The sequence below is a fragment of the Mustela erminea genome, chromosome 1 (genome assembly GCF_009829155.1).
Source record: "Mustela erminea isolate mMusErm1 chromosome 1, mMusErm1.Pri, whole genome shotgun sequence".
Taxonomy (NCBI): domain Eukaryota; kingdom Metazoa; phylum Chordata; class Mammalia; order Carnivora; family Mustelidae; genus Mustela; species Mustela erminea.
The window spans coordinates 118719964-118746389 of record NC_045614.1 but is presented as its reverse complement, the minus strand read 5'-3'; the positions used below and the strand labels follow the sequence as shown (position 1 = coordinate 118746389).

At 38.1% G+C, this 26426-nt stretch overlaps 1 protein-coding gene across 2 annotated transcripts in view; it reads left to right on the top strand.

Annotated features, from left to right (window-relative positions):
• KCNMB2 (potassium calcium-activated channel subfamily M regulatory beta subunit 2) overlaps positions 1-26118 on the top strand; it is a 233399-nt gene extending 207281 nt beyond the window's left edge. The window contains exons 3-5 of one of the 2 annotated variants that reach the window (XM_032340410.1): positions 7870-8040; positions 10454-10649; positions 24331-26118. In XM_032340410.1, the coding sequence (XP_032196301.1) occupies positions 7870-8040; positions 10454-10649; positions 24331-24615 (652 nt within the window). In that variant the 3' untranslated portion in view covers positions 24616-26118. The remainder of the gene's footprint in view (positions 1-7869; positions 8041-10453; positions 10650-24330) is intronic. The other variant, XM_032340416.1, reaches the window with a different exon arrangement.
• The last annotated feature ends 308 nt before the right edge of the window (positions 26119-26426 follow it).

Genomic DNA, 26426 nt, shown 5'->3' with positions numbered 1-26426 from the left:
TTACATTTGTTGGTGGTAGAATCCAATGAGCACTGATAGGAAAAAAAGCCAGGAGCCTGTTCTAGCCATGGCTCTCTGATTTATTTAGTTTCAATCGGCCATTTAGCCTCCTTATACCTCCTCCTACCTCACAAACTAAGCATGTTGTAACCATTTCTAGCCCACATAAAAGGAACATAGTCTGTGACCCTAATAAATATGCAAGAGAACGAGACTACAATGATGAATATGGTCTGGCTCTAACTCCTAATCTGCTCAGTATTCATTAAGCCAAAAGGACAGAAATATATGTTAAGTATTATGTATGAGTTTCTGAAGCGTCTCCCCCAAGTAACTTCAGATATACAGAATTCTTTACTTTTATTCACATCATCCCTACTTCTCTTTTCCACACCCACCAGGCCTTCTCACCCCTCTCACAGCTCTGGACCTATCTTCCTTCCCTCCCTGTGTTCTAGCACTTTTGCTGTCTTTGTCTCTCTGATGAAAGAGTCTCATTAAAACCCACAGTGTTACTTATTCTGGACACAAATGGTGCTTAGATCTAAATTTTCATCTCCTCGGCCACTCCTTTTTTTCCATTCCTCTTATCGAACACCTGAAACACAGGAAGAGTTTCAGAATCAGCCTCTACCTCCAGACATAAACATTTTAAACTCCCAGACACATTAACATGAGTGATCTTTCTAAAATACAAATGTAATTATATCATTTCATTCCTTAAATTCTTTTAATGGTTCTTCTAACTTAGAAGACACACAAGATCCTTTTATCTCCGGCCCCCTGCATATCTGACCAGCTTGCGGCCTGCCTCCCCCACCCACCAGATCCTAGAATCCAACCAACCTCAACTACTCCTAATCTCTCACATTCTGCCTGGATACTCTTCTCTTTCTCAATTGTTTGCTCATCAAAACCTCACTTCAGTCTATTATAGGACCTTTAATCATTACTGCTGAAATCAAGTTATAGCCTTCCTTCATTGGCACACTTCTACACCACTGTCCTGATTATAAAGCATAGCCCTGGGACAGTTTACTATCACTCGTCTGCTGAATGCCCAGTTCAAGGAATACCCAATACAGTGATAGACAATTTGCCTGAAGCTACTCTACCAAAAAATAAAATAAAAAAATAAAAATAGAAATTGCCCATCAATTATTTCCATGAATTTCTCAAATTTAGCTATGTGCCAGAAACTCAATATGATCATTGTAACCCTACATAGTTCTATGGGTTAGCAGGTTGCTAAATTGTGCATTATGCATAGTTCAACTTCAGCTTTCTCCCAGAGAGTCCCACCATTCCTACCCAGATCCCTCCTGTTGCAATAGCAGAAACGGAGCAGAGACGAATTAAACATTTTGTTTTTGTTTTTGTTTTTGTTTTTAATTTATTTGACAGAGAGAGATCAGAAGTAGGCAGAGGCAAACAGAGAGAGAGAGAGGAGGAAGCTGGCTCCCTGCCGAGCAGAGAGCCTGATGCGGGGCTGGATCCCAGGACCCTGAGATCATGACCTGAGCTGAAGGCAGAGGCTTAACCCACTGAGCCACCCAGGCACCCCTGAATTAAACATTTTATAAAATGATGTTACAAGGACAAAAAAAATAAAAAATAAAAAAACTGTTTCAAATGAAACTTCACAGAATGTTCAAAAAGCTGTTAAAATTCTTGCCCCAAATTTATTACCATAACCTTATGAATTGTTCAAAGAAACAGTGCTTAAATGATAAAGTTGACAAGTCTATCAAATTAGTCAGTATGAAATTTGCCATAAGAATCTCGATGATGTTAAAATATTAGGAAAACAGCAAATGACTCTAAGTTTTGAAAAAAAAAAAATCAGTATAAACTGAGATTCTCCCAAATGAAACACTAAATTTTTGCTATATCTATTATCTATATCTAGCTATATCTATTTTATTATATCTGTATCTATTCACAGACATAGTTAAGAAAGATATATCTATGAATGTATTCATAAGAATATATTTATAAAGAGACTCAGTCTCCCTAAGAAGCTTAGCTTTGGGAAAGAAAGTTGAATAGATGTTACAATGCAGCTAAAGAGAATATATTCATGAGAAAAATTTATTTTTTGAATGTGATCTAACAACACCCATAAAAAGGTATTCATATTCATTTACTATACTTAAGACAACACTCCTAAAAATGTCTGTTAAGTGTGTAAATGTAATAAAGTAGGCAAACTATTCATTTAGCAAAGTGATCCTTCAGCAAATTGGCTCTTAGTGAATTAGCTATTTAGTAACTGATCTTTTGGCAAATGGCCCCAGAACACTGACTTGCTTTCCCTTTTCTACTCTCAAATTAGTTGCATTGGTTTCTCACCCAGCCCCCTTAGGATGTCTCAGTCATTTTGTATCCCCAGAACTCAGTACCATGTGTTTCATCTTATGAGGACTTTAAAATATTGAAAAATAAACAAATGAATTAATAAGTAACATTTACCCTGCCTTAACTTAATATTTTTTTCCCCCAGCAGGCTAACGACCAGAGAAATCTTGAATTAATAACCTTTACCCTGCCTTAACCTGAGTATTTTTTCGCCAGCAGGTTAATGATCAGCGGAACCTGAATTTAAATAGGGAAGACTAAGGAGAAAAATCTTACACACTTTACTCTTTATAGTCATGTTTGTTATCACATAATCTTATAAATAATTTGTTTATGAACTATAGGCTGAGTCCTAATATAAAACTTTAACAAGATACTCAAGGGGTGCCTGGGTAGTTCAGTGAGTTAAGCCTCTGCTTTCAGCTCAGGTCATGATCTCAGGGTCCTGGGATCAAGCACTGCACTGGGCTCTCTGCTCAGCAGGGAGCCTGCTTCCCCCACTCTCTCTCTGCCTACTTGTGATCTCTGTCAAATAAATGAATAAATCTTTAAAAAAAAAAAAAAAGAAGAAGAAGAAATTATCCAAATATGGAGTTCAAAATAAAATTATATTGTGCCAACTATTGCTTGGGGAAAAAAAGTTTTATTGGACAATTGAAAATCATTTTCTATGCAAGATATTTTGTTATACTTGGATTTGCCTTGTAGATTATCAGAACTTTGTTTTACTTGGATTTGGCTTCTATGTTTATTAATAACTCACATTCACCAATGAGATGTGGACAGAATGCTCTCTGTACATGTAATAAAGACTGTAGATATCCACTATTTGTTGCTGTCACCATCTATAAACATAGACTTATAGCCACCATATTGATTCATAGTTCACCATGAAACCAAGACTGCCTCAACAGAGCTCAAACATACTGCTTTTCTGGAACATACCAAGGCTAGATCTGCATCAAACTTATAAATCCAAATTCATGCTCTATACCTACTGTTGGACATACCTCTTATTCAAAACTGAATTTATAGCCATATCCCAAACTTTTCCTCCTGAGACCTCTACTTCATTGAACCATTCTGGCCTTCATTCCCTTATGTTCCTCCCTACCCCCTCTCAGGTAGATTTATAGAGAATAAATGCAAAGAACCAAGGGAGATGAAATGCAAGCTCTGTTAGCAGTGGCACAGTAACTCCCAAAGTACAAGCTTTCCTAGTACAAAGCCTGAAATATAGCACTGAAGACAGCTTGGCATGAAAGGGCCCAGCGAACTAACCACTTAGTCTCAGGCTGTGAACACCACTTTCCCCTACTGGGGCTTACTACCTGAAGAAAGGAAGGCCAAGGCATATCAGGCCTGAACAAAGACAAGCCCAAAAGGATTTTTTAAAAATTGTGCCATACATGAACAATGATATTCAAACTCACCCAAAAGATAGACCTGGCCCCTTGACTGTCAGGTTCTAGCGCATTACACCAATCAAATTAGTCACTCCTCCACCTGAGCTCAGGACACTATGCTTGTGAGGGAGAGAAGCTATAAAGGCACCAAAGGCCTCTCCCTTCTTGGCCAGAGTAGAAAATTCCCCTCTTGGAAACCCTGAAAGAGTAAGGACGTAAGAATCCCTATTTTAACACTTTCTACCATTTCTGAAGTGATCCAAGCCAAGTGCTTGGGCATAAAGCTAAACTACATCCCTCTGACTTCCTCATCATCCTCTACATTCTATCAATCACCAAACCCTAAAGTTTTATCCCCACGTATTTCTCCATACATCCCTTTCTCTCCGTCTATCCCACCTCAGTCCTACATCCAGGCCTCATCATCCTCTGCCAGCACTACAGTAAAAATTCCCTGGTTCTTTCTGATCTGTCTTGTTCCATTTCTCATCTAATCTCCACACTGCAGCCAGAGTGATCATGCTGAAACTCCGTTCTGATGATGTCACTGACAGCTTTCATTTAACTACAGGATAAAGGCCAAGCTCTTTAGAATGACTTACAAAACTTTCATGACCTACCACCTTCCCAAACTCATCTGCCCCATTTCCCTGGTCCCATACTCATCCCAGTAATGCAAAAATGTTTGTAGTTTCTGACAGCCACCATACAGTTGCAGATCTTCATCCCTTCATTCATGTGATTCCTTCTGTGTGAAATACCCTTGAGTCCCTGTCCCATTTGGTTAACTCTGATGTAATCTTGAAGATTCTGGTTAAGGCATTACCTCCAGGAAGCTTTCCCTAACCTTAATGCCTTATTGCTTTCTGTCCGGCTCTCTCAGGCTATGGGAAAAATCACTCCTCTTTGTACTCACTTTGTGAATTGCTCCATCATTAAATTTACTACCTTATGTTGATACTTATTTTCATGTGTGTCTTGGGCAAGAACCCAGTGATTAAAGGCTATCAGTCAGCCCTCAAGATAAGTTTGTGGACTTAAACTGAGCTCTTTGTTCTCCCATATCATTCCTTCCTTAATTTATCGATGAATTCAATAATAACTTATTGATGAATTTCATGGGTACGGCCCACCCCACTCATCCACTTTCTTTTTGCTGAGTAGTATCCTGATCTCCTAGATACCTTTTGTCCTGTGTGAAAACCAATCATTCTCCTTCTTCTCTACAAATTTCAGAGCATAGGAAGAACATTTGTTAACCATTTTCAAATTGTGATTTTTTAAATTGCTCATTTGAATCTTTTTTATATGCTTCTAGTCCTGGTGACATAACTGACTGATTATACTGCATCTTTCATGGGTATGGACTGACATAAGTGATGTTTAGTGACAGCCTAATCCTCTGGAACTGTGAGACTGCTGCTTTCCTTTGCTGGCTTCCATCTGCAGGAAATGCAAATCTCAGAGGCAGCCATCACAATTAAATACATTTTGATAAATAATAGCCTAGAAACATCACTTTACAACAGCTCTTTGAAGTCACTCAAAAGACTGAGCCCATCTCTTCCTGCCTACTACTGGCTTTAGTAGCTAATGGGCACAGATTTTTTTTTTAGTTGAAGCTAATAAGGAGTCAAGTTTAAAAGGGTTTGAAATAAATCTTACATTTTCCAAAGGAAATCTCAAGAAACAAATAGAAAAATTTAGAGGGTGGGTGGTGGCCAGTCTATGGAAATCAAAAACAGAGCAGAGCCGCTAGTCTGGAGGAACTGGGCTTGGCAGCTGGAGAATAATGGAAGATATGGGCTGTCAGGACTTCTGGCAAAGAAGATAATGAGCAGCAGGGAGTGAGAAAGATGGCTTCTATTTCACGATGATTCTCCTGCTACAATGGGTCCACTCTTCAAGGAAACAGTAGATTTGTATACACTACCTCATGAAGAGAACTTTAAATAATAATAAGTTAATTGGTTAATTTTATGCTCTAATAATTAAATTAATAAATACCTTAAAACCTTCTGGAAATCTATTAAATCCATACACGTTTCACACTTCTACAGGGAATCAAAATATCTAACAACCAGCCCAGAATGAACTAGCCATGCATGCAAATGGCATGCAAACCATAAGCATCAGGAAGGCCATCTCGGAGCACAAAGCTAAACAGAAGCCCTGAATATACACACAATTGTACAAATAATAGGCATCTCTTCCTTACCCTGAAACTTCCATTCTGGATTTTACTCTGGTTTCTTTTCCAAGCATAAAGAATAACTAGTGATAAAAATTTAAAGGAAAATCTGAAGTTATTCTTTGTGTATATTGGCTTCTTGCCTAACGCTTAAAAAAGGGTGCAAGAGATTCTTTCTCCATTTTCACCTTTCTAATTATCTTCCTCTCTATTCCCAGACCCTAAATAAGGTCATCAACTCCCCTACTCCTGGACCCCTGTAATCCAAAGCTCCCTTCTCAAAGTAGAAACTAAAGTACTCTGAGCTGCCTCTTCCCTGGTCATCTGTTTTACCAAATCCCAAATTTCTGTGGCAGTTACAATTTTGACTTCAGTCCTGAGAAAAACTTCAGGTTTTGAGAACAAGATGCCTGCTTTTTTCCCCAAACCCCATGCTTTAAAAAGCATTTATAAATCCCGATCTTAACCCTTGCACACCTAGTATGGCTATTAAGATATACATCTGTTCCTAGTTTACATAATCTTGGGTTCTATACACAACACACACACACACACACACATACACACACACACACACACACACACACATACATATATACCTGATGCCAGATTTTTCATAAATATGCCATCTACTGTAAATATTGGTTCCTCTGAGTTGTTTTAGAAACTTAGTGCAATGTATTAAAATCAAGTGTTAGGAAATTTCATGGCCTCACTTATGACAACTTTTGTTTTGGAATTGGACTATTATTAAATTGTATCTAACTCTGGACTATATTTAATTATACTCAATGCTTCTTAAACAAAACAAAACAACAACAAAAAAAAAAAACAGTTCTCACTTATCTCTCCAAGCATCCAGACCCCAGCAACTTCTTTTCTGTCTTCTCCAGATCTTATTTCAGATCCAGTCTTTCACTCCCAAGTTTTCTACACTATTCATTTTTCTGCCATTGTGTTGTTTAGAAATTCTTTGGAAGATTGCAGCAATTTTGGGATATTTTGATGTTCCTATCATAGAGCTGTAGCCCCCCACCCCATTTTCCAATGGCAGCACTTGTTAAATGCTTCATGTCAGTCATTCCCCTGGATAATTTACTTACGTCTCAGTTAATCATTATTCCCAGGAAACTGGGAATCAGAAAGATAGGAGTTTGCATTGGTCACACAGGTAGTAAGTGGGGAAATTGGGTTTCAAAATCAGGAGCCAGTTTGGTCTAATCTCATGTTTTTTCTTACCCTATGTTTCTGCTCCAGAAAAAAAAAAAAAATACTAATAAAACTGTCCAAAGTTATGGAGTCTCGCCCTGAATGATATTTTTCAGAAATCAGTCAAGTGTTTATACCTATTAAAAAAAAGACTGGGTCACCACTCCGCATTTTCACATTGCTTATAAATCTCAAGTCAACAGAGCCCTAAGCAACCCTGAGCTTGAGGAAAAATGTTAACCAAAATAACTTGTCTATTACTACTGAAAGAAAATAAGGTATTAAGTTGATAGATTCCTGATGTCTACTGCCATTTATTTGAATTAATGCTCCATTAGGTATTCAGAGATTATAAAAAGATCAATGATGACCAGCTGGAGGTTAAATGGCAAATCTAAAGCAGTATTTTAAGAGTCGAAGGGAGTGCTTTCTTTAGATTTAAGAGAAGGAGAAAGTATTTCCAATTAGACATGGGCCCCACGTAAAAAAGAGTGACTTGTTTCTGCTCAAGGTTGTTGTGTACACATGTGTGTTGGGAGGCAACTGTCAGTCACATGCTGGGATCTGGTTGTATTCAGGTAGGTTTGGAGGGCTCCTCTAGGCCCCTCTGCCCTTAGGAAGGCATGAGCAGAGATTTACCCACTCTTTAGGGGTGTGCTGATTAACATTGAACTTCATGTAAGACTGTATTATTTTCAACCTCAGAAATATTTACCAAAAAATCAGGGACCACGACCTCCTGGACAAAAGGAAAACTGTCACAGCACTGAAAGCAGGAGAGGACCGGGCCATTCTCCTGGGACTGGCCATGATGGTCTGCTCCATCATGATGTACTTTCTGCTGGGAATCACACTCCTGCGCTCGTACATGCAGAGGTAATGCCTTTGGGTGGTTGGGACACGGTCATTGGTCTTCTCCTTCTCCTTCCTCTCCCTAGCTTGTCAGCCTTAAGCTCCTCTTCCTCACCTTCTTTCCCAATAAGTATGTTGTACAGTGCCTGGCACATAATATTTTTAATAACATTATCAAATAATAATGATAAAAATAGTTCTGTGTATAGGCTGCCTACTATGTGCAGGGACTTTCCATGCATGACTTGCTTAATGCTCATGGATACTTTATAATGGAAGTTTGATATGAATATACTCATTATAAAAATGGCCAAACTGAGACTCAAGATGGCTATAATTTGCTTGATATCACACAAAATAGTATATGGCATAGATAAGATTGAAACCCACATCCCACTCGTTCCAGAGTCCCTATTCTTGCCTCTTCACACCTTTGTTCTCCACCAGTTTTCCTTTTCTAGCCCACACCCCTCTTCATCACCCCACACATTGGTGGTTCTTAACTACAAATTTACATTTTCTGGGAAACTTTAAAATTACCGATGCCCAGAACCCGCCACAATCACCCCAGAAGGTCAGACTTAATGGTCTGTAGTGGGACCCAGTTACCAGCATCTTTCGAAGTTCCCCCTCCCCCACCACCCCATGATCCTAATGTGCTGTCAAGCCTGAGAAAGACTGCTATCCATCAACTTTGAACAATAACAAGTTTGAACCCTTTTCATTTTAATACTTGCTCTAGGTTTACTGAATAGATAGGGAGGCAATTAAATACTGAAAGAGCAAGTGTATTTCCCCCTGAGTAAGCCGCATGATAAATCCCCCACAGCCTCTCTAGCTAACTGTTGCCCATAAATTGGACACTCTGAGCACAGGGGAGCCTGGCATTGCTGTAACTAATGGGGAGAGTCTCACAGTGGTTCAGCTTAAGGAAACGAGGCCCTTTCAAATGAAAATTTGAGATTTCGATCTCAAAGAGAATCAAACCATTTTGTAGCATTCATTTCTCCACCTAAATTAATACTTTCATTTTAGAAGCAAAATCTAGCAGAAATACAGTAATTTGCTAAAATTAAGGCATCATCTTTCTCATTTGTGGCTGCTCCGCTCTGTGTCTCTGATGCCTTCAGCTGTGCTCCTTCTCAATGAAAGCGCTGATGCCTCAGGCCTGAGTGTTCACTGATTCCAAAACCACTTTCAGATCTTCACATCTGCTAAGAACCATCTAAGACTTTTTTCCCCTTTGTATAAGCAAAATCTGACCATCCATGCCCTAGGAAAATACAATTTGCTACACCAGAGGGGGTAAGGGCTAGGATCCTGCCACTGGCATGAAGTTGGACATGAAAAGGGAAGTCAACACATGTCCACGAAAGGAAGGGGTATTAATCTGCAAAGAAAATGTGCTGTTTTCTGATTATTACAGTAATCAGTTTATACCCAGAAGCAAAACTTTGATTGATAATGTGTCACTTCTTAATCACAAATATTATCCTTGATTATAAAATTATAAGCATTTTGGAATGAAAAACTAACCAATGAGCAGCTGGAGGTTTGTTTTTTTTTTTTCTTTTTTTAATCTTTCTAATAGAGGCTCCCAGGGCACTGACGTGAACCCATTATCTCCACAAAAGGGCCTCCTTGCCACTGTGTGCAAAGGGAGGTCACACAGTACCATGGAATGAGCTTAGGCCTTAGAGACATCCAGGAGTAGGTAGAATCACCATTTCCATCACTTACTAGCTGTGTGCCTTTACATGTTTCCTGATTTCTCTGACCCTCATGTTTAAAAAAAAAAAAAAAAAAATTAAACCAACTTACAAAGTTTTGCAAATGTATATAAAGCACCAATTAGGGTAAAGACAGATGCCACAAGTGATTGCTTTTGGTAGAATAAAAGGATGGAGTTATATTTTCTCCCTTATCAGAAAGACTATGAAGAAATAAATCGCAGTCCTTCTGTCTATCAGGTTAGAAGTCAAGCCCCTCCAGCCCTCTACCATCTTCCCTCCCCTTCTCCCTCACACCTTCACTGCCTACAAATGGGGCAGACATTGCAAGTGAGGCCTGGCATGTGGCAGGAAGCTGCTGACAAGGTAGAACTCAGGGTGACTATAGGCTGTGCTATAAAAGATGCCTTATGCTACCAGCAAATATGAGAAGGAAGTAAAAATCTACCTTAAAGCAAGCATTGGACATTAAAGTATGTCTGACAGAAGTCACTGGAAAACTTTTCAGGTACCAGGCAAAGTTTATCCATGTTTATATTATAGTTTGCCTAAAGCTGTTCTATTTAAGGCATAAACGCTCACAAATAGATTGTATGATAGATTTGGAAAAGATTTTTCAGGTTAAGGAACCAACAGATGATCCCCTCTGATAGACACCTTCCTGGTTCTTAGTAACTGGGTCTGTTTCCTCTCCGCTCTCTCTGCAGCGTGTGGACGGAAGAGTCTCAGTGCACCTTGGTGAATGCGTCCATCACAGAAACCTTTAATTGCTCCTTCAGCTGTGGTCCGGACTGCTGGAAACTCTCTCAGTACCCCTGCCTCCAGGTGTATGTTAACCTTACTTCTTCTGGTGAAAAACTCCTTCTCTACCACACAGAAGAGACCATGAAAATCAATCAGAAGGTAGGGTGTGGCATAAGCACACTGCATTTCAATCACCCCCACAGAGCACCCAAACTCAGCCCATCTCCCTCTGAACTTCCCCTGTGCCAGCATTTCAAAGGAAAATACCATTAGAAAGCAGGCCCTGCTTCACTCATTCACAGAACTATTTGACTCTTGCCTGGGAGACATTTATCTCCTGTGCCTGTTGCAGACAAATCATTCCCTCCTTTCATGGTAGTGCAGATTTATCCTTTACTTTCATCTAGAAGCGTAAACACCCTATCATTCATACACAAATAGACGGAGTCTTTCAAAGCAAATGTGCAGCTTAGCCCAAGTCATATAAGCCAAAAACAAACAAACAAGCAAACAAAGAAAAAATAAATATTCATTGTATACCTGAGAGCACCAGAGTAAAACTGTATTTTCCTTTCCCATAGTCACTGTCACTTAGTTCTGTGGTCTTGGGGATGTAACTTAATCTCTCTGAGCTTCAGCTTCCTTTTCTCCTAACATCTTTGCAAGGTCATTCTGAGGATCAGGACTGTGTATGTAAGGTGTGGAGCAGACCACAGTGCCTGGCACAGGTTATGGTCATAGTGTGTGTGTGTCTGTGTTTCTTTTTTTATATAAGTTATATTCATAGAGACTGAGTTTTCCAGCACTGATATATTCAAATCCACTGGGTAGATGTTCAACTAATGTGTATTGTATGAAAGCTGTACATAACACTTGCATTTATAAGGTCTGGGATCACCAGTAAGTGCCAACGGAACCTACCTGCCATTATCAGTTTTAAGTTAAATATATTGAGCTTTCAGTTCATGGTAGCAATTTAGATATGCCAAGAGAACCTGACGCTACTCTCCAGTAGGACAACTGGCTCTCATTACTAAAATACAACTCTCATGAACCCCACTCTTTCTTGGAAAAATGAATTTTCACCACAATTATCAGCACCTAAATGATACATATTATATGTATTGAGAAAATGCCATGCTTTGGAAATTAGATGATAGAGCATAAGATTTGCTTTGTCATATATTGACACAAAATAAGAAAATCCACCTTGCCTTTTGGTTACGATAACTTAAAAGAATCCTTGAAGGTATCTCTGAGGATTGAACTTAATGAATATTTCAGAGACTGTCATTTGAAAATGTCTGCTCTGATTTCCTTTCGTTTGTGACAGCCACATATAATACCGATCCTAACCCTGTTCTGCAAATATATAAAGCTTAGCTCTCCCACAAGTGTTTGTTTTTCAAGATCTTCCCTCAAGTCAGATCTTTAAATCAAAGTTGACCTGTAATAGTGAATGCCTATAAAACTCTCAGATCTCCTTGGAACTGGAAATTGACCAAAGTTGAAAAGGCATCCAAAAGTAGAACAAATTTCCATTTCCTCATTTTGACATTTTATTACACAGCCCTGTGAATGCATTATTTAGGCTATAAACAGGGAGTGAACCTACCACAGAAAGGCTCAGTTAAAAATTTAGGACCAGTATCTGTTTGCTGTCAGCACGATACTAGGTCATTGTTTGGTTTATTTGCCCCCTGACCTTATTATTTTTTTTATTTTTATTTTTTTTAATTTTTTATTTTTTATAAACATATATTTTTATCCCCAGGGGTACAGGTCTGTGAATCACCAGGTTTACACACTTCACAGCACTCACCAAAGCACATACCCTCCCCAATGTCCATAATCCCATCCCCTTCTCCCAAACCCCCTCCCCCCAGCAACCCTCAGTTTGTTTTGTGAGATTAAGAGTCACTTATGGTTTGTCTCCCTCCCAATCCCATCTTGTTTCTACTGTGAATTATAACACACATACAGAAACATGCAAGAAAGGAAAGAGGGTGCAGTACAAGCATTTTTTACAGAGATCACCATGAGAGTAGAGAAATAAAACATTTCCCGCACCACAAAAATACCCCTCCTACCCCTAAAATAACTATAGGCTTTGTATCCTGCCAAATACAACAACTATACAGCAATTACTTTTTTTTTTTTTTTGGTATTTTTCTTTGCAATGTTTTCACCTAAGCATATATCCTTAGACATTACTTAATTTTGCCTGGTTTTTAAACATTATGTAAATAGAATTATACAGAGTATTTCCCTTCATGTCTGGCTTCTTTCACATAACACAGTTGTTAGAGCCATTCCACTTGGTAGTAGCTCATTCATTTTCATTATTGTATCTTATCCCATTATATGAATGTGCCAGTTTATTTATTCATGCTACTTTTGATGGATTTTGAGTCATGTATAGTTTGGGGCTTCTGCAAATAATTCTGCCATGAATACTCTCAAATAATTCTGCCATGAATACTCTTGTACAAAGGCTCTTGGCACAAAAGCACACACACTTCTGTTGGGTAAAACCTGGGAATGAAGTCTCTAGATCACAGGGTACACCTATCTGAAAGTTTGGCAGATAACACCAAATGTTTCTCCAAACTGCCACCAACCCTGAAGATACGAGAGTTTTTATTGTTTCAGATCCTTACCAACACTTGGTAACATCTGTAATTTTAATTTTAGCTAATGTAGTGATATTTCCTTGGGATTCTGATGACTAATGTTGCCAACTGCCTTTTCATTTATTTATTGGCCATCTGGATATCCTCTTTTTTTTTTTTTTAAGATTTTATTTATTTATTTGACAGAGGGAAAAATCACAAGTAGGCAGAACAGTAGGCAGAGAGAGGGGGAAGCAGGCTCCCTGCTGAGCAGAGAGCCCAGATGCTGGGCTGGATCCCAGAACCCTGAGATCATGACTTGAGCCCGAAGGCAGAGGCTTAACCCACTGAGCCACCCAGGAGCCCCTGGATATCCTCTTTTATACAATCTCTGTTCCATTCCCTTGTTCATTTTTCTATCAGATTGTTTCTTCTTCATATTCATTGTAGGAATTTTTATATCTAGATATGAACTTCTGTTGGTTTTATGTGTTGCAAATATTTTCTCTCATTCTATGGCCTTTTCACTCCCTTAATGATGTCTTCAAAAGAAAGAACTTTCTAATTTCAATATCGTCAAATTTTGTCAATCTGTTTTTGCTGTTGTGGAGGTGGTGGTGGTTGTTTTGATGTTTGGGTTTTGGGAAGGGTTTTTGTTGTTGGTTTTTTGGGGGGTTATCTTTTTGTTTGTTTGGTTGGTTTGGTTTGGTTTTCTGGTATTTTGTTGTCCTGTTTAAAAGGTTTTTACTTGTCCTGAGTTCACAAAGTCACTCTCCTAAATTATCTTCTAGAAACATTATTATTTCTCCTTCCACATTTAGAATACGATCTCTTCACATTTAGAATACATTTAGAGTGGAATTGATTTTTACACAGGAGTCTGGCTTCTGGGTTTCTCTTTTTTTCTCATGTGGACAGCCATTTGCCCAAGTCCACTTATGAAAAGACAACACTTTCCTCAGTGGATTATTTTTATAATCCGATCATCTCCCTTTTTTTCTTGGAAGTTATCAGTTGTGTTACTATTCTTGTAGGGTTTAGCCTAGATATTACAACTTGCAATCTTGACTACTTAAGGACATTAAATAAGACATCTTCACTCCTACTTATTATCGTTCCAACTTACATATATTTCCATTTTATTCTATGGACATGCTAAGTTTATGCAGACATTATTACTTGAAGAATACATCCACTGGACATAAAATTCTAACTTGGCTGGTATTTTGTTCCTGCACCTCAGAAATATTCCATTGTTTTCTGGTGAGCATTACTACTGTTTAAAAATTGGCTCTCAGGGGATGCCTGGGTGGCTCAATCAGTTAAATTGCTGCATCCAGCTCAGGTCATGATCCCAGGGTCCTGGAATTGAGTTCCGCATCGGGCTCCTTGCTTGGCAGAGAGCCTGCTTCTGTCTCCACCTCTGCCTGCCACTCTGTCTGCTTGTGAGTTCTCTACCCCTCTGATAAATAAATAAATAGATAGATAGATAAATGAAATCTTTAAAGAAAAATAAAAATTGGCTCTCAGTCTAATTGCTGCTTCTTTGAAGGTAATCTTGGTTTATTTAAAAGATGAGTTGATTTGGTTTTCCACAGTTTAGCTGTTATATGGCAGAGTATGCCTTTACCTATTTGTCTGCTTAGCATTCCCTGAGCTTCCTTCACTGTTTCTTGATACTCTTCATCAGTTTTGGAAAGTTCTCAGTCAATATTTCGTCAAATATGTCTCTGCCCCAATTCACTTCTGTTTCTCCTTTTGGCACTCCAACTGGCCATATGCTAAGCTTTCTCTTTGTATCTCCTGTGTACTTACTTTCTCTCTTTTTAATCTCTCTGTGCTTCATTCTGCATTCTGACCTATCTTCTAATTTGTAATTTATTCCTCAGCTCTGACAAATCTACTGTTAAACCCACCCATTGCAGTCTTAATTTCTCCTATTATGTTGTTCATTTTGAGAATATCCATTGCAGTCTGCTTTGCCATTTCTGGTTTTCTGAAATATCCTCATTTTTATCTTTTAAGTCCTTCAACATAAAAAATAAAATTAGAGTTATTTTAAAGTTTATCTTGAGGACCTCAATATCCAGAGCTGCTATGTGCCTATGCTATTTGATTTTCTTCTCCTGCTTTTTTTCATGTCTTGTAATATCTGGTAATTTTTCATCAGGGATCATATTTGCAAAATCATTTATAAGAATAATTTTAAGCCTAGAGTGACATCATCATGTCATCTTTTCCAAAACATATTTCCATTTGCTTCTGCCAGGCTCCTGGGTGTATGGGCCATACATGATCACCTCATTCTCACTTCATAAACTTGAGATATACAAGTCTGAACTCAAGTCCCTTTGAGGATATGTCTACTTCAGGTTGCCATTTTTCCTAGGATGCGGTACTTAGGGTACCAACACAAAGTGAATGGAAGGTCATCAGACCCCCTACCGAATAGGCCTTCAGTGATGGGTCCTGCACCCAGTTCTGCAAGGCTGTCCAAAATGCCATTCAGTATTCTAGACTCTCAGCCCCCTTCTAGAATCAGCATATACTCTCAAGGAAAAGGTAACACCAAAAGTGGCTCACATTCCTGGCCTGAAGCTCTTCACATAGTTGTCCTGGATAGTTGTCCTCTGCCTTTAAGCAGAAATATATGTAATTAGTCAATCAGAGAAAGACAACAATCATATGGTTTCACTCATAGTTGTCCTCTGCCTTTGAGCAGAAATATATGTAGTCAATCAGAGAAAGACAACAATCATATGGTTTCACTCATATGCAGAACATAAGAAACAGGGCCGAGGATCCTAGGGGAAGAGAGGAAAAACTGAATGTGAAGTCATCAGAGAGGGAGAAAAACCGTGAGAGACTCTTAACTATAGGAAGCAAACTGAGGGTTCCCAGAGGGGAGGTGGGTGGGAGGGTGGGCTAATTGGGTGATGGCCATTAAGGAGGGCACAAGAGGCAATGAGCATTGGGTGTTATTCACAACTAACGGATTGTTGAACGCTACATCTAAAACTAGTGATAGCTATAGGTTGACTAACTGAATTTAAATTTAAAAAAAGAAAAAGAAAAAAGAAATATATATATTGAAAATTCAGTTACCTCTATATCTGAAGGTTATTAAACCACAATTTTCATGCAATATGAGGAATATTTATAATATTCCTGGGGAAAACATAAAAACAATCTCTATGTGGATTTTTCTTTCCTGTTATCCTCTCCCTAGCTCACTAAAAATAATAGTCTTCCCCAAAGTTACCAAGAAATGGGCAGAATTTTACTGACACACATAAGGCTTACTGACCCTGTTTGACCTGAGAAAACAGGATGCAAAGAATATCAGTCAAGCTGTATGTATCTTTGTAGAAAATAGCCAAAAGAATTTTATTTTTAAATTTTCACACTCTCTCGTATACTTTCTTTTTTAGCCTTTAAACCCAGTGCCCACCTTCTTGTCAACATTACAGTTGGAGCTGCTTAAGCTGATTAGCTGGCATACTCTTGTAGAGCTATTGGCTGACTGTTCCAGGAAGCTGCAAGTAGGCTCCAGGGCCCCTACCTCTCAGGGCCACAAGGCCATCAGAGGAATCATGAACAGTGGCTATTATTAATTCACTATGGTTGTGAAATTCTTCAATGCTGATCTCCTTTTGGGAGTTTAAAACCTATTCTGCCTACCAGGGATTCTCTAAACATGACTATCCAGTATGGAGGGGAGGGAGTTGGGGGGATGGGTGAGCCTGGTGGTGGGTATTAAGGAGGGCACGTATTGCATGGAGCACTGGGTGTGGTGCATAGACAATGAATCTTGGAACATGAAAAAAATTAAATTAATTGTTAAAAAAAAAAGAGAATGGAGTTTTCTAAAACAAGAAAATATATCCTTTCAAGGGATTCTGAACCCAATTAGAGTGTGTGGGGGGCAGGAGGAGGGGGTGTTTCTCACACCATCAAGCAATTCTCCAAAACCAGCTGGGTGTCCTACAATTCTATTCAAATCTGATGCTATCTACCCAAAGATAGCATTAGATTGTATAAATTAAGAGTTCTGTCCCACAAGACTACCCCACCTGAGTTCAGAGGCCAGTCACAAGCCCTGCTTATCAGAGCTTCCAACAACCCCCTACTTAAGCTCTATTAATTTGCTAGAGTAGCTCACAAACTCAGAGACATGTTTAGATTATTAGAGTCCCAGCTTACTTTAAAATGACAGAACTCAGACAGATGGAAGAGCCGTATAGGGTTAAGTAAAAGGAAGGGCACAGAGCCCTCTTCAAGCATGCCACTCTCCCCAAATTTCCCTGCATTCACCAATCTGGCAACTCTCCCAACCCTGTCCTTTGGGGTTTTATGGAAGTTACCATATATAGGCGTGATTGATTAAACCATTAGCTTTTGGCAATTGATTCCATCTCCAGCCCTTCTAACAGGAGGTCAGGGATTAGGACTGAAAGTTCTAACCCTCTAATCACATGGGTGGTTCTCCTGGCAGCCAGCCCCATCCTTAAATGTGGTCCCAAGTAACCTTATTCACCTAACAAAAGACATCTTTATAGCTCTTATCACTTAGGAAATTTCAAGGGTTTTAGGTGCTCTGTTCCAGAAATAGGCACAAAGAACAAATATCACATCCATTCTTTGGTATGTGGGATAGTGCCATATTATATTATATTTTATTGATAATTGTCATGGGGAAGATAGCTATTTTTGGAAGAGAGTAAGTTCTATAAACCAGCCAATTATTTGCAACTTCAGACTCGCCACCATTCCTTTCATCACCCATTCTGAAGCCTACTGGGTTGCCTAAATGCAGAAAATATACATACCTAGACCAGGCTTTCTCAACCTCAGCATTACCAGTATTTTGGGTGAGATAATTCTTTGTTCTATGAGGGTGGGTTCTGCCCTGTACAATGTAGGATATCTAGCAGCATCCCTGGCCTCTACCCACTAAATGTCCAGCATCGTCCTCCCTTCAACTGAGACAACTAAAAATGTCTCCAGACAGTAGCCAGTGAAAGAACCACTGCTTTAGATTTTACTTAGCTTTGAGTTTGGATGCTGTGAGATTCCCAAATCCTGCAAATCTTGGAAGCACTTAATTCCTCTGCATTGCATTGGTAGGGTAAGGATAAAAGGGAAGAAATGAAAGAGAAGTTGAAAATCTAGATAAGAAATAAAAGGATCAAACATTTATCAAGTGTCTGCTATATACTGTGTCCTCAGAACTCTGGTAAGAACTTCGTAAAAATCATCTCATTTGATCCTGACTAAAACCACACTCCTAAAATTATAGTCAAATTTCATCAAGAGTTTACAGCCTGCCAGGCATTGTATTAAATATTTTACATGAACTTATTTAATTATAGCAGCAACCCCACACACTAGGTATCATTATCATCTCCACTTTTTGCAATAATGTAACTAAGCTCAGAAAATGAAATAATTTTCCCAAAGTCACACATTCACTAACTAATTAGGTCTGAATAAAAATCTAAGTCTCTTCAGCTCACCCTGCTATCTCTTAAAGAGAAAAACATTAGAGCATCTCTTAAGAGGATGAAAAATCTAATTCTATGAAATATTTATCCTCAGATGGCATATTTTAGTGAACAGGTAAAAATCCATCCCATTCCATCATATCCCAATAGCTGCTTAGGATCAAAAGGCCATTGTACATGGAACAGAATTATCTGTGACCCATAAGGAAGTCAGGGTTGTGTATTAAGCATGAGTTTACACAGAATAGATATTAAACAGACAGAAGTACACCCTCAAAGAAGGGGATGGGGGGGAAACATGCCTGGAAATGTGACATATGAAATCCCCATAATTAGCACTCTAAGTTGAAGGGTATCTATTAGACATTTGCTGAAACTACCTAGGTCCTTTCAACTTCTTCTCTGTTCCAAATCAAGCAGAAATATTGTAACAAAGGTGAAAGCTCTGGGAAATACAGGGAAAAAAAACAAAAAACATGTCTCTTGGGAGGTACCTGTGTCTCATACTGAAAGAAATGTTAGTGCATAGCAGAGTGTAAATTGTTTTCCTTTCCACTCCTAAACATTTCAAAAGGCCCCACTTGCCAAAGTCAAGTAGACACTAGAAGTTCAAACTAACAAATATAAACCAAATTTTGTGGGATTCACTTTTTTAGAAGTGATGACGAGGAACAAGAAGCCTCAAAAGGGAAAAAAAGGGACATCTGATTTCGCACTCTCACCTCTTCTGTCCATTACGGTTACCCAAAAAACTGGAAAGTTCAAAATGCACCTGCGAACCAGCGTCACCCAAGGCTTCCAGCTGCTGATCTCTACACTCTCTGAACACGGGAATCCCAACTTCTTCTCCAGCTCAGAGCACAGACCTTAACACATCACACACCAGACAGGCTTACCAAACATGTGCACAACATTCATTGTCTGAAGATGCTAAAAAGAGTTCCATCTGACTTTAGAACAAGAATATCTCTGTTTCACATGAGCGATGTTTTTGTTTTTATCTCATGATCATGATGGGCTTAGGATCCCAAGGCTACTAACAAGTGCTGAGAGCAAATTTGTGGCCCACCTCTGCAAAGGATATATCTTTACTCTAAGCCTTTTTAGCTTCGCTCCTGGTCCCATTGTATCACCCCATGATTGTTTTGTAATACCTTCCTGTCTCTTTCTAATGATCTGTCTTGTATTGTTTCTGGTTTTGATAGCTGTGTCTAGCGCGCTGCTTGGCACATTAGAGACACTCAACATTGATTGGATTTCATTAAATTTCTAAACCCTCTCTGAATATAAAGCCCTTCTCTTTTTATAAAAGAACAAATGAAGAACAAATTCTTCCCTTGAGATGATGCTGAGAATTAATAGCTCCTTTCCTACCATCACTAAAAAAAGAGGCTGACCTGTGAGGTTATTCAGCCAAACCATCCCCATTCCCCTGCCTCCACTTTTCCCCACATCTTTTGTTTTTAGGCTGAAGGCCTGTCACTATTTGCTTCACACAAGCCTAGCAAAGCATGTCCAAGCAAAGCCCAACAGGTAGTTTCTCAAAACTTTGTCCATCATTTGAATAAAAATAACTCTATTTACGTGTAACATTCCGGAAGTCAGGCTAAGAAAAGTTGCAGTCACTTTTTCAAAGAATTGTAGAAAAGATGCTATTGCTGCACCGTCCTTGCCATGGAAGGGGAACAAGAAAAGTTGCCACAAGTGGGGTTTCTTCAGCTGGGAGAGGAAAGGTCGTACCCATGGGCCAGCTCTCTGGTTTTCAATATGAAGGAGAATTCAAGAGATTTGGGAGAGCAATAAGGTGTATTAACAAAACTCCAGATTAAGAAAAGAGATGTGAAACTAAATCTTTCATTGAATAGCTGCCTCAGAGGTTTGCAAGGTTTCTATTTCCATATGTTAAAGCACCAAGAGAAGAATGACCCGAGGTCATGGTAAAATATATACGTATTATATATATATATGTATATATAATATATATGTAAAATATTATATATTTATACTTTACATATAAAATATACTTTGATTAGTACTTAAGTGTCTTGTATATATAAAATTAGTACTCATATGTTCCCTTATGTTATCTATTATACAGAATCTAAAAGTTAAATCTTTTTTATTCCACACCTCCCACTAAAAAAATACGATTTAAAATGCAGGGACTTTTCTCTTTTCAGTCTATATTACATTTTCCAAGTAAGCATTGATAGTAAAGTTTCCATTTGTTGAAATGCATTCTGTGTGTTCTAAACCAATCACAAAATCATCCACCAAGCATGTGATAAAATCATGGTATCATTAAATCTTCACCCCAAATTCATACCAGCTTCAAGAACATACACATGGCTGTAGTTGGAACCATAGAAAAAGCAGCCTACAATCCTAGTGTAGGATTCAGTCAAACGTCAACTCTCTTGAGACACAAAAGCTAGGAACATGAGTCATCGAACAGGACTGTCACTGTGAACACCACATAACTAATAATTTTGCCCTACTTAGAGGTTTCAGAGTTTAGTATATGGCACTTGGTTAAGGCTTTAGAAGATCATATGGACGGGACGCCTGGGTGGCTCAGTTGGTTAAGCAGCTGCCTTCGGCTCAGGTCATGATCCCGGCGTCCTGGGATCGAGTCCCACATCGGGCTCCTTGCTTGGCGGGGAGCCTGCTTCTCCCTCTGCCTGCCACTCTGTCTGCCTGTGCTTGCTCTCGCTTCTCTCTCTACGACAAATGAATAAATAAAATCTTTAAAAAAATAAAAATAAAAGAAGATCATATGGACAATGTGATACTCCAATAATAAATATGTAAATGAAAATAGGTTTTATGCATATTCATCATTTAATCTTCACACAAACCCTGCCAGGAAGGTTCTATTAACCCGTTTGTATAGTTAAAGAAGTTGACTCTGAGCAGCCAAGTAAATTGCCTATAGAAACACAGTAACCAGATCTACCGAACACAACTTGGGCTTATTATACTACCTCAAGCATTCATAATGACAAAAGAAGGACCCATAATGACAAAAGAAGAACCAATAATAAAAGTAAATGAATGACATATGGTAGAGTCAGTCTGATAATGTACAGAATGTGCTTTATCTGGTCATTCCAGATTTGAGACCCCAAAGGCTTGAAACTTTAATAAGCAGTATTAAACCTGTATAGTAGACTTGCTAGACAGTCTCAAAAGTACTTTATATCTCATTTTACTTGGAAGAATCTTACCTGATGACAGAATTATTGTCATTTGACTGATAAACTTTCTTTAAAAAAATGTAAAAGCCAGATCAATTCACAAGAGCATAAGAAAAGAAAAAACTCCATATTTAATGGAATTCTATTTTTATTGAGATCATTTCAATAACTTAGTACTGTTAGCCATAGAAAGTACTACTATAAACTGTTTGGGCACAAAAATATACAGAAGGCTGATGCATTTGTAATCTAAATTTGTTCTGTCTCAATTCAACCACAAATGGCTTGTCTGTGATTTTTGTAATGATTTGCTTCAGAAAACATTTTTTAAAACTATAAAGACATGAAGCAGGTTTGAAGGAAAAAAATAATCAAGGTAGATATCTCCATCCTGCCTTATACCCTTTTGATCCAAAGACATCCAACTGGTGGAAGATTTGTTTCATGGAGTCATAGGCTAATTTTATACTAGGTTGTAACTCACTGAGAAATTCTGCTTTTTTTGGAGATAATTTCAGACCCTTAATGTTGTGTTAGCGCCAGCTCTCTTCTGTACTCGTATTTATGAGTATACTCACATTTATTCTTAGCTGATTAAATTTGAAGGTGTCAACCAGCCCTGCTATGAGAACATTATTTTAAGCATGCTCAATCCCCATTCTTAACTAAGTAAGAATCTTCCTGCTGTTTAGAGTCAAAGAATCCAATTATTACAGTACTATAAACAAAGCTAGGTGCCTGTGTGCCCACTAATACAGTCAGAGAAAAAAGTAAGCCAAACACACTCCATTAGCAGAACTCATTCCATTTCTTTTATATTTTCTACCCATGAAATCTACAGGTCTCTGGGATCCTACCCCCAAAGCTTCCATCAATGTACCTCAAAGTTCAACAATAGCCCACCTCATTTGTGTCTCCACATACAGTTCTGAGAGTTGTGTACTGCACAACCTTTGGGGTACCAGTCACATGGTAAAAGTCATAGATATGCCAAAAAAATTTTAAAAATCTTGCCATTTGCAATGACGTGGATGGAACTAGAGGGTATTATGCTGACAGAAATAAGTCTATCAGAGAAAGACAATTATCACATTATCTCTCTGATATGAGGAATTTGAGAGGCAGGGTGGGGGTCATGGAGGGTAGGGAGGGAAAAAATGAAACAAGATGGGATTGGGAGGGAGACAAACCATAAGCGATTCTTAATCCACAAAACAAACTGAGGGTTGCTGGGGGTGAGGGGGAGGGAAAGAGTGGCTGGGTGATGGACATTGGGGAGGGTATGTGCTATGGTGAGTGCTGTGAAATGTGCAAGCTTGATGATTCATAGACCTGTAACCCTGGGGCAAATAATACATTATATATAAATAAATAAATAGTCATAGATGAGAATATTTGTAAGCATGATTTATAAATTGGTAACAGCAGTAAGAAATGGGTTTTTTTTTTCCAAAATAATTTTTTTAAAAATCAGTTTTGTCACTGCCCATTTGCAGATCAAGGAAAAAGGATCACAGGATTTCATCTCCTTAAAGACTGCTTTTTCAATTAGGGAAAAAATGCATTCAAAAGTGTATGCAATAAATAATAAAAACTCGAAGTTCTTTCATTTCATTTGTATCTAGAAAAGAGATGGCAGGGGAGGGGAAAAGGAAGAGGGAAGAGGGAGCAGAGGAGAAAATATAAAGTGAGGTGAGGAATCGGGGCAAGGCAGGGAAGGAAAAGAGATACAAAGAAAGAAATTCAAGTACCTAAGTATGTAGGAAGAAAGGAGAGTCATCTAGAAGAGATATAATGAGAAAGATCAGAGAGGTGAAAAGATCAAAGGAAGGATAGTGTAAATTTTCCGATGAGTGATGGTTGAAGAGTAAACTTATTTGGTTCTGTTTCATCTTTCCTTGGTTTATGGAAAAAGTTATTTTGTCACGCTAACTGGGCACAGTCAATTCATCACAGCTCTTTAACTATTCAATATCTGTACAATTTCCAGGATTCTTTTTCAGCAGCTCACCACAGATTATAGCTGTTTCCTTGACTACAGTAGCAATGTGACCAAGTAGACTTGGCTGAATAAATTAAGCCAAGCTAAAAAGAGAAGAATAAACTACTTTTTCTGAGAGACCTGGTAGCTTCTGCTATTACATGGACTACTATGGATAGACAAGACTGAAAGATTGACACTCTAATTAAAAGTATGTTCAATAAGGAATAATTAAAACCCAGCTTATTAGCTATGGTCCAAAGAATCCACTGGAGTCATCAAATTCAAATCAACAATTAAACTATATATGGGAGAACTGTTTAGGTACATATGGGTCAGACATCTACAAACATTGTTTGTTTTTTTTTTTTTTTTTTACTGTGTGAGGTCTTAGGGTTTCTGGAGACACTGGTTTGAATAGGAAAAGAATAAATATCATGGTTATTTTACAGATCATTAAGTTGACCTCAATATCCCATCTTTTCCTAGTACCAGATATACACAGAGAAAGTATCTTCTGGTAACAGTTTATCTCATTTTCCACAGTGCTCCTATATACCTAAGTGTGGAAAAAATTTTGAAGAATCCATGTCCCTGGTGAATGTCGTCATGGAAAACTTCAGGAAGTATCAACAGTTCTCCTGCTATTCTGACCCAGAAGGAAACCAGAAGAGTGTCATCCTAACCAAACTCTACAGTTCCAATGTGCTGTTCCATTCACTGTTCTGGCCAACATGTATGATGGCTGGGGGCGTGGTAATCGTTGCCATGGTGAAACTCACACAGTACCTCTCCCTGCTCTGTGAGAGGATCCAGCGGATCAATAGATAAAAGCAAAATGGATGAGATCATTTTCTTTAAAGCTCAAATACTGTTTTCTTTCATTCTTCACCAAAGAACCTTAAGTTTGTAATGTGCAGCCTGTTATGAGTTCCTTAATATATTCTTATACGTAGAGCAATAATGCAAAAGCTGTTCTATATGCAAACATGGTGTCTTTATTATTCAGGAGAAGAAATAACTGTTTTGTGTTGGTTAGTTGTTTTCATAATCTTCTTTTGATGCTGGAACTAGTACTTCCTTCTCTCGTTCTGCCAAAACAGGGCTCAGTTATTCATTTGCCAAGCTTTGTGGAGGAAATGTAGATGATATCAACATGATAAAGTTTGTGTTCTCAATTGTCAGATTTCTTGAAGACATTTCTGCAATATTTCTCATCATTCATTGTTTACTAAAGCTGCAGCCAAAAATATTTTTTCTTTTCTTACTCAAAACTGAGCCATGTAGCAAGTGAAGGGACCAGATTTCATAATTAAAGGATGTTAAGCATTTTCCTTATATTTCTACCATATCACTGTAAAGAAGGAGGAAAATCCAGACAGTTATTTCTCTTTTATGATTTTCTATTCATACCTTTAGAATTTTTAACTGATTTCCAAAAATAAGGTTTTCATTAACCAATTCTATAATCTCTTCCTGTGGTTTAAATAGAAAATGAACAGAGCCCTTTTCCATTTAAGACCCTGCTACTGTGTGAGGAGATAACACTTAACAAAGAGTTTCATTACCTGTGAATTGACTGAACGTTGAGTAAATGTACCATTGCCACCCAGGAAAGTCTATGTTATTAAGATATTTATATGAAAATCTTTATTTCAGTTGAACTGTTAGATGGTAACATGAAGATCATACTTGCTGGTCAAGACCAGTGGCCTGATTTCAATGCGTAAATCTATTGTGGCAAATTAACATATTGGAATGTTACTCTTTGGGAACTTATGTTTAAATTAATAAGTGTGTAGTCTCTCTTTCTGACAAGTGTTCCCCATTGGGATTTTAAAACTGTGTGCACAGAATTATTTGTCTCCTCTACATGTTTTATTTTTCTATTTACAATTCTCTTTTTTGTTGCTAGATTTTATACAGAGTAGACCTTTTTCCTAACACACACTTAAAATGAATAACAGATGTAAAGGAAGACTTTGTTCATATTTCCCTTTACTTATGGTGTTGGGGGTGGTGGATGTGGATGCAGAATCAGGGACTGGTTTTAAACAAAAACACTCCACCTTTTAATTAATATCAGTATCAAAAGGAGAAGACAAACATCTATCTTTCTCATCTACATTTAAGTACCCTTTTATAACATAGCAGCAAGGTTTTCTAGATATTGGGAAATTTTACAAAACATATTTGTGGAGTACATGGTGATACTAATCCAATGAAGTGGAAAGTTTCCTGCAATATTGTAATTCATAGTTTGACTTCCCATAAGCACATAAATCTTAGGGTGTAATTGGGACTTCAAATGTTTTATTAAAATTTTAAAAAACAAAATCCATTACATCAGCATGGTTTTAATGCCTCTTACAGTCTAAGCTGACAAGCCCATGGTATTCCAAAATCTTTTGAGTCACTACCTTTAAAGGTATTTAAAGAAATTATAAAGAAAGTTCCTTTAACACCCAAACACACACAACTTTCAAATAGTATTTCTAATATTGTTTGAAAATATGACAGAAAACTTGATTCCTACTCTAATTTAAAAACATAATTCTGATGTGATTTCATAATGTGATTATGGAGGTGAAAATTTGTCATTTTTAATGTTCCTTGAGCCTCCCTGCAAGTAATCTGAAGAT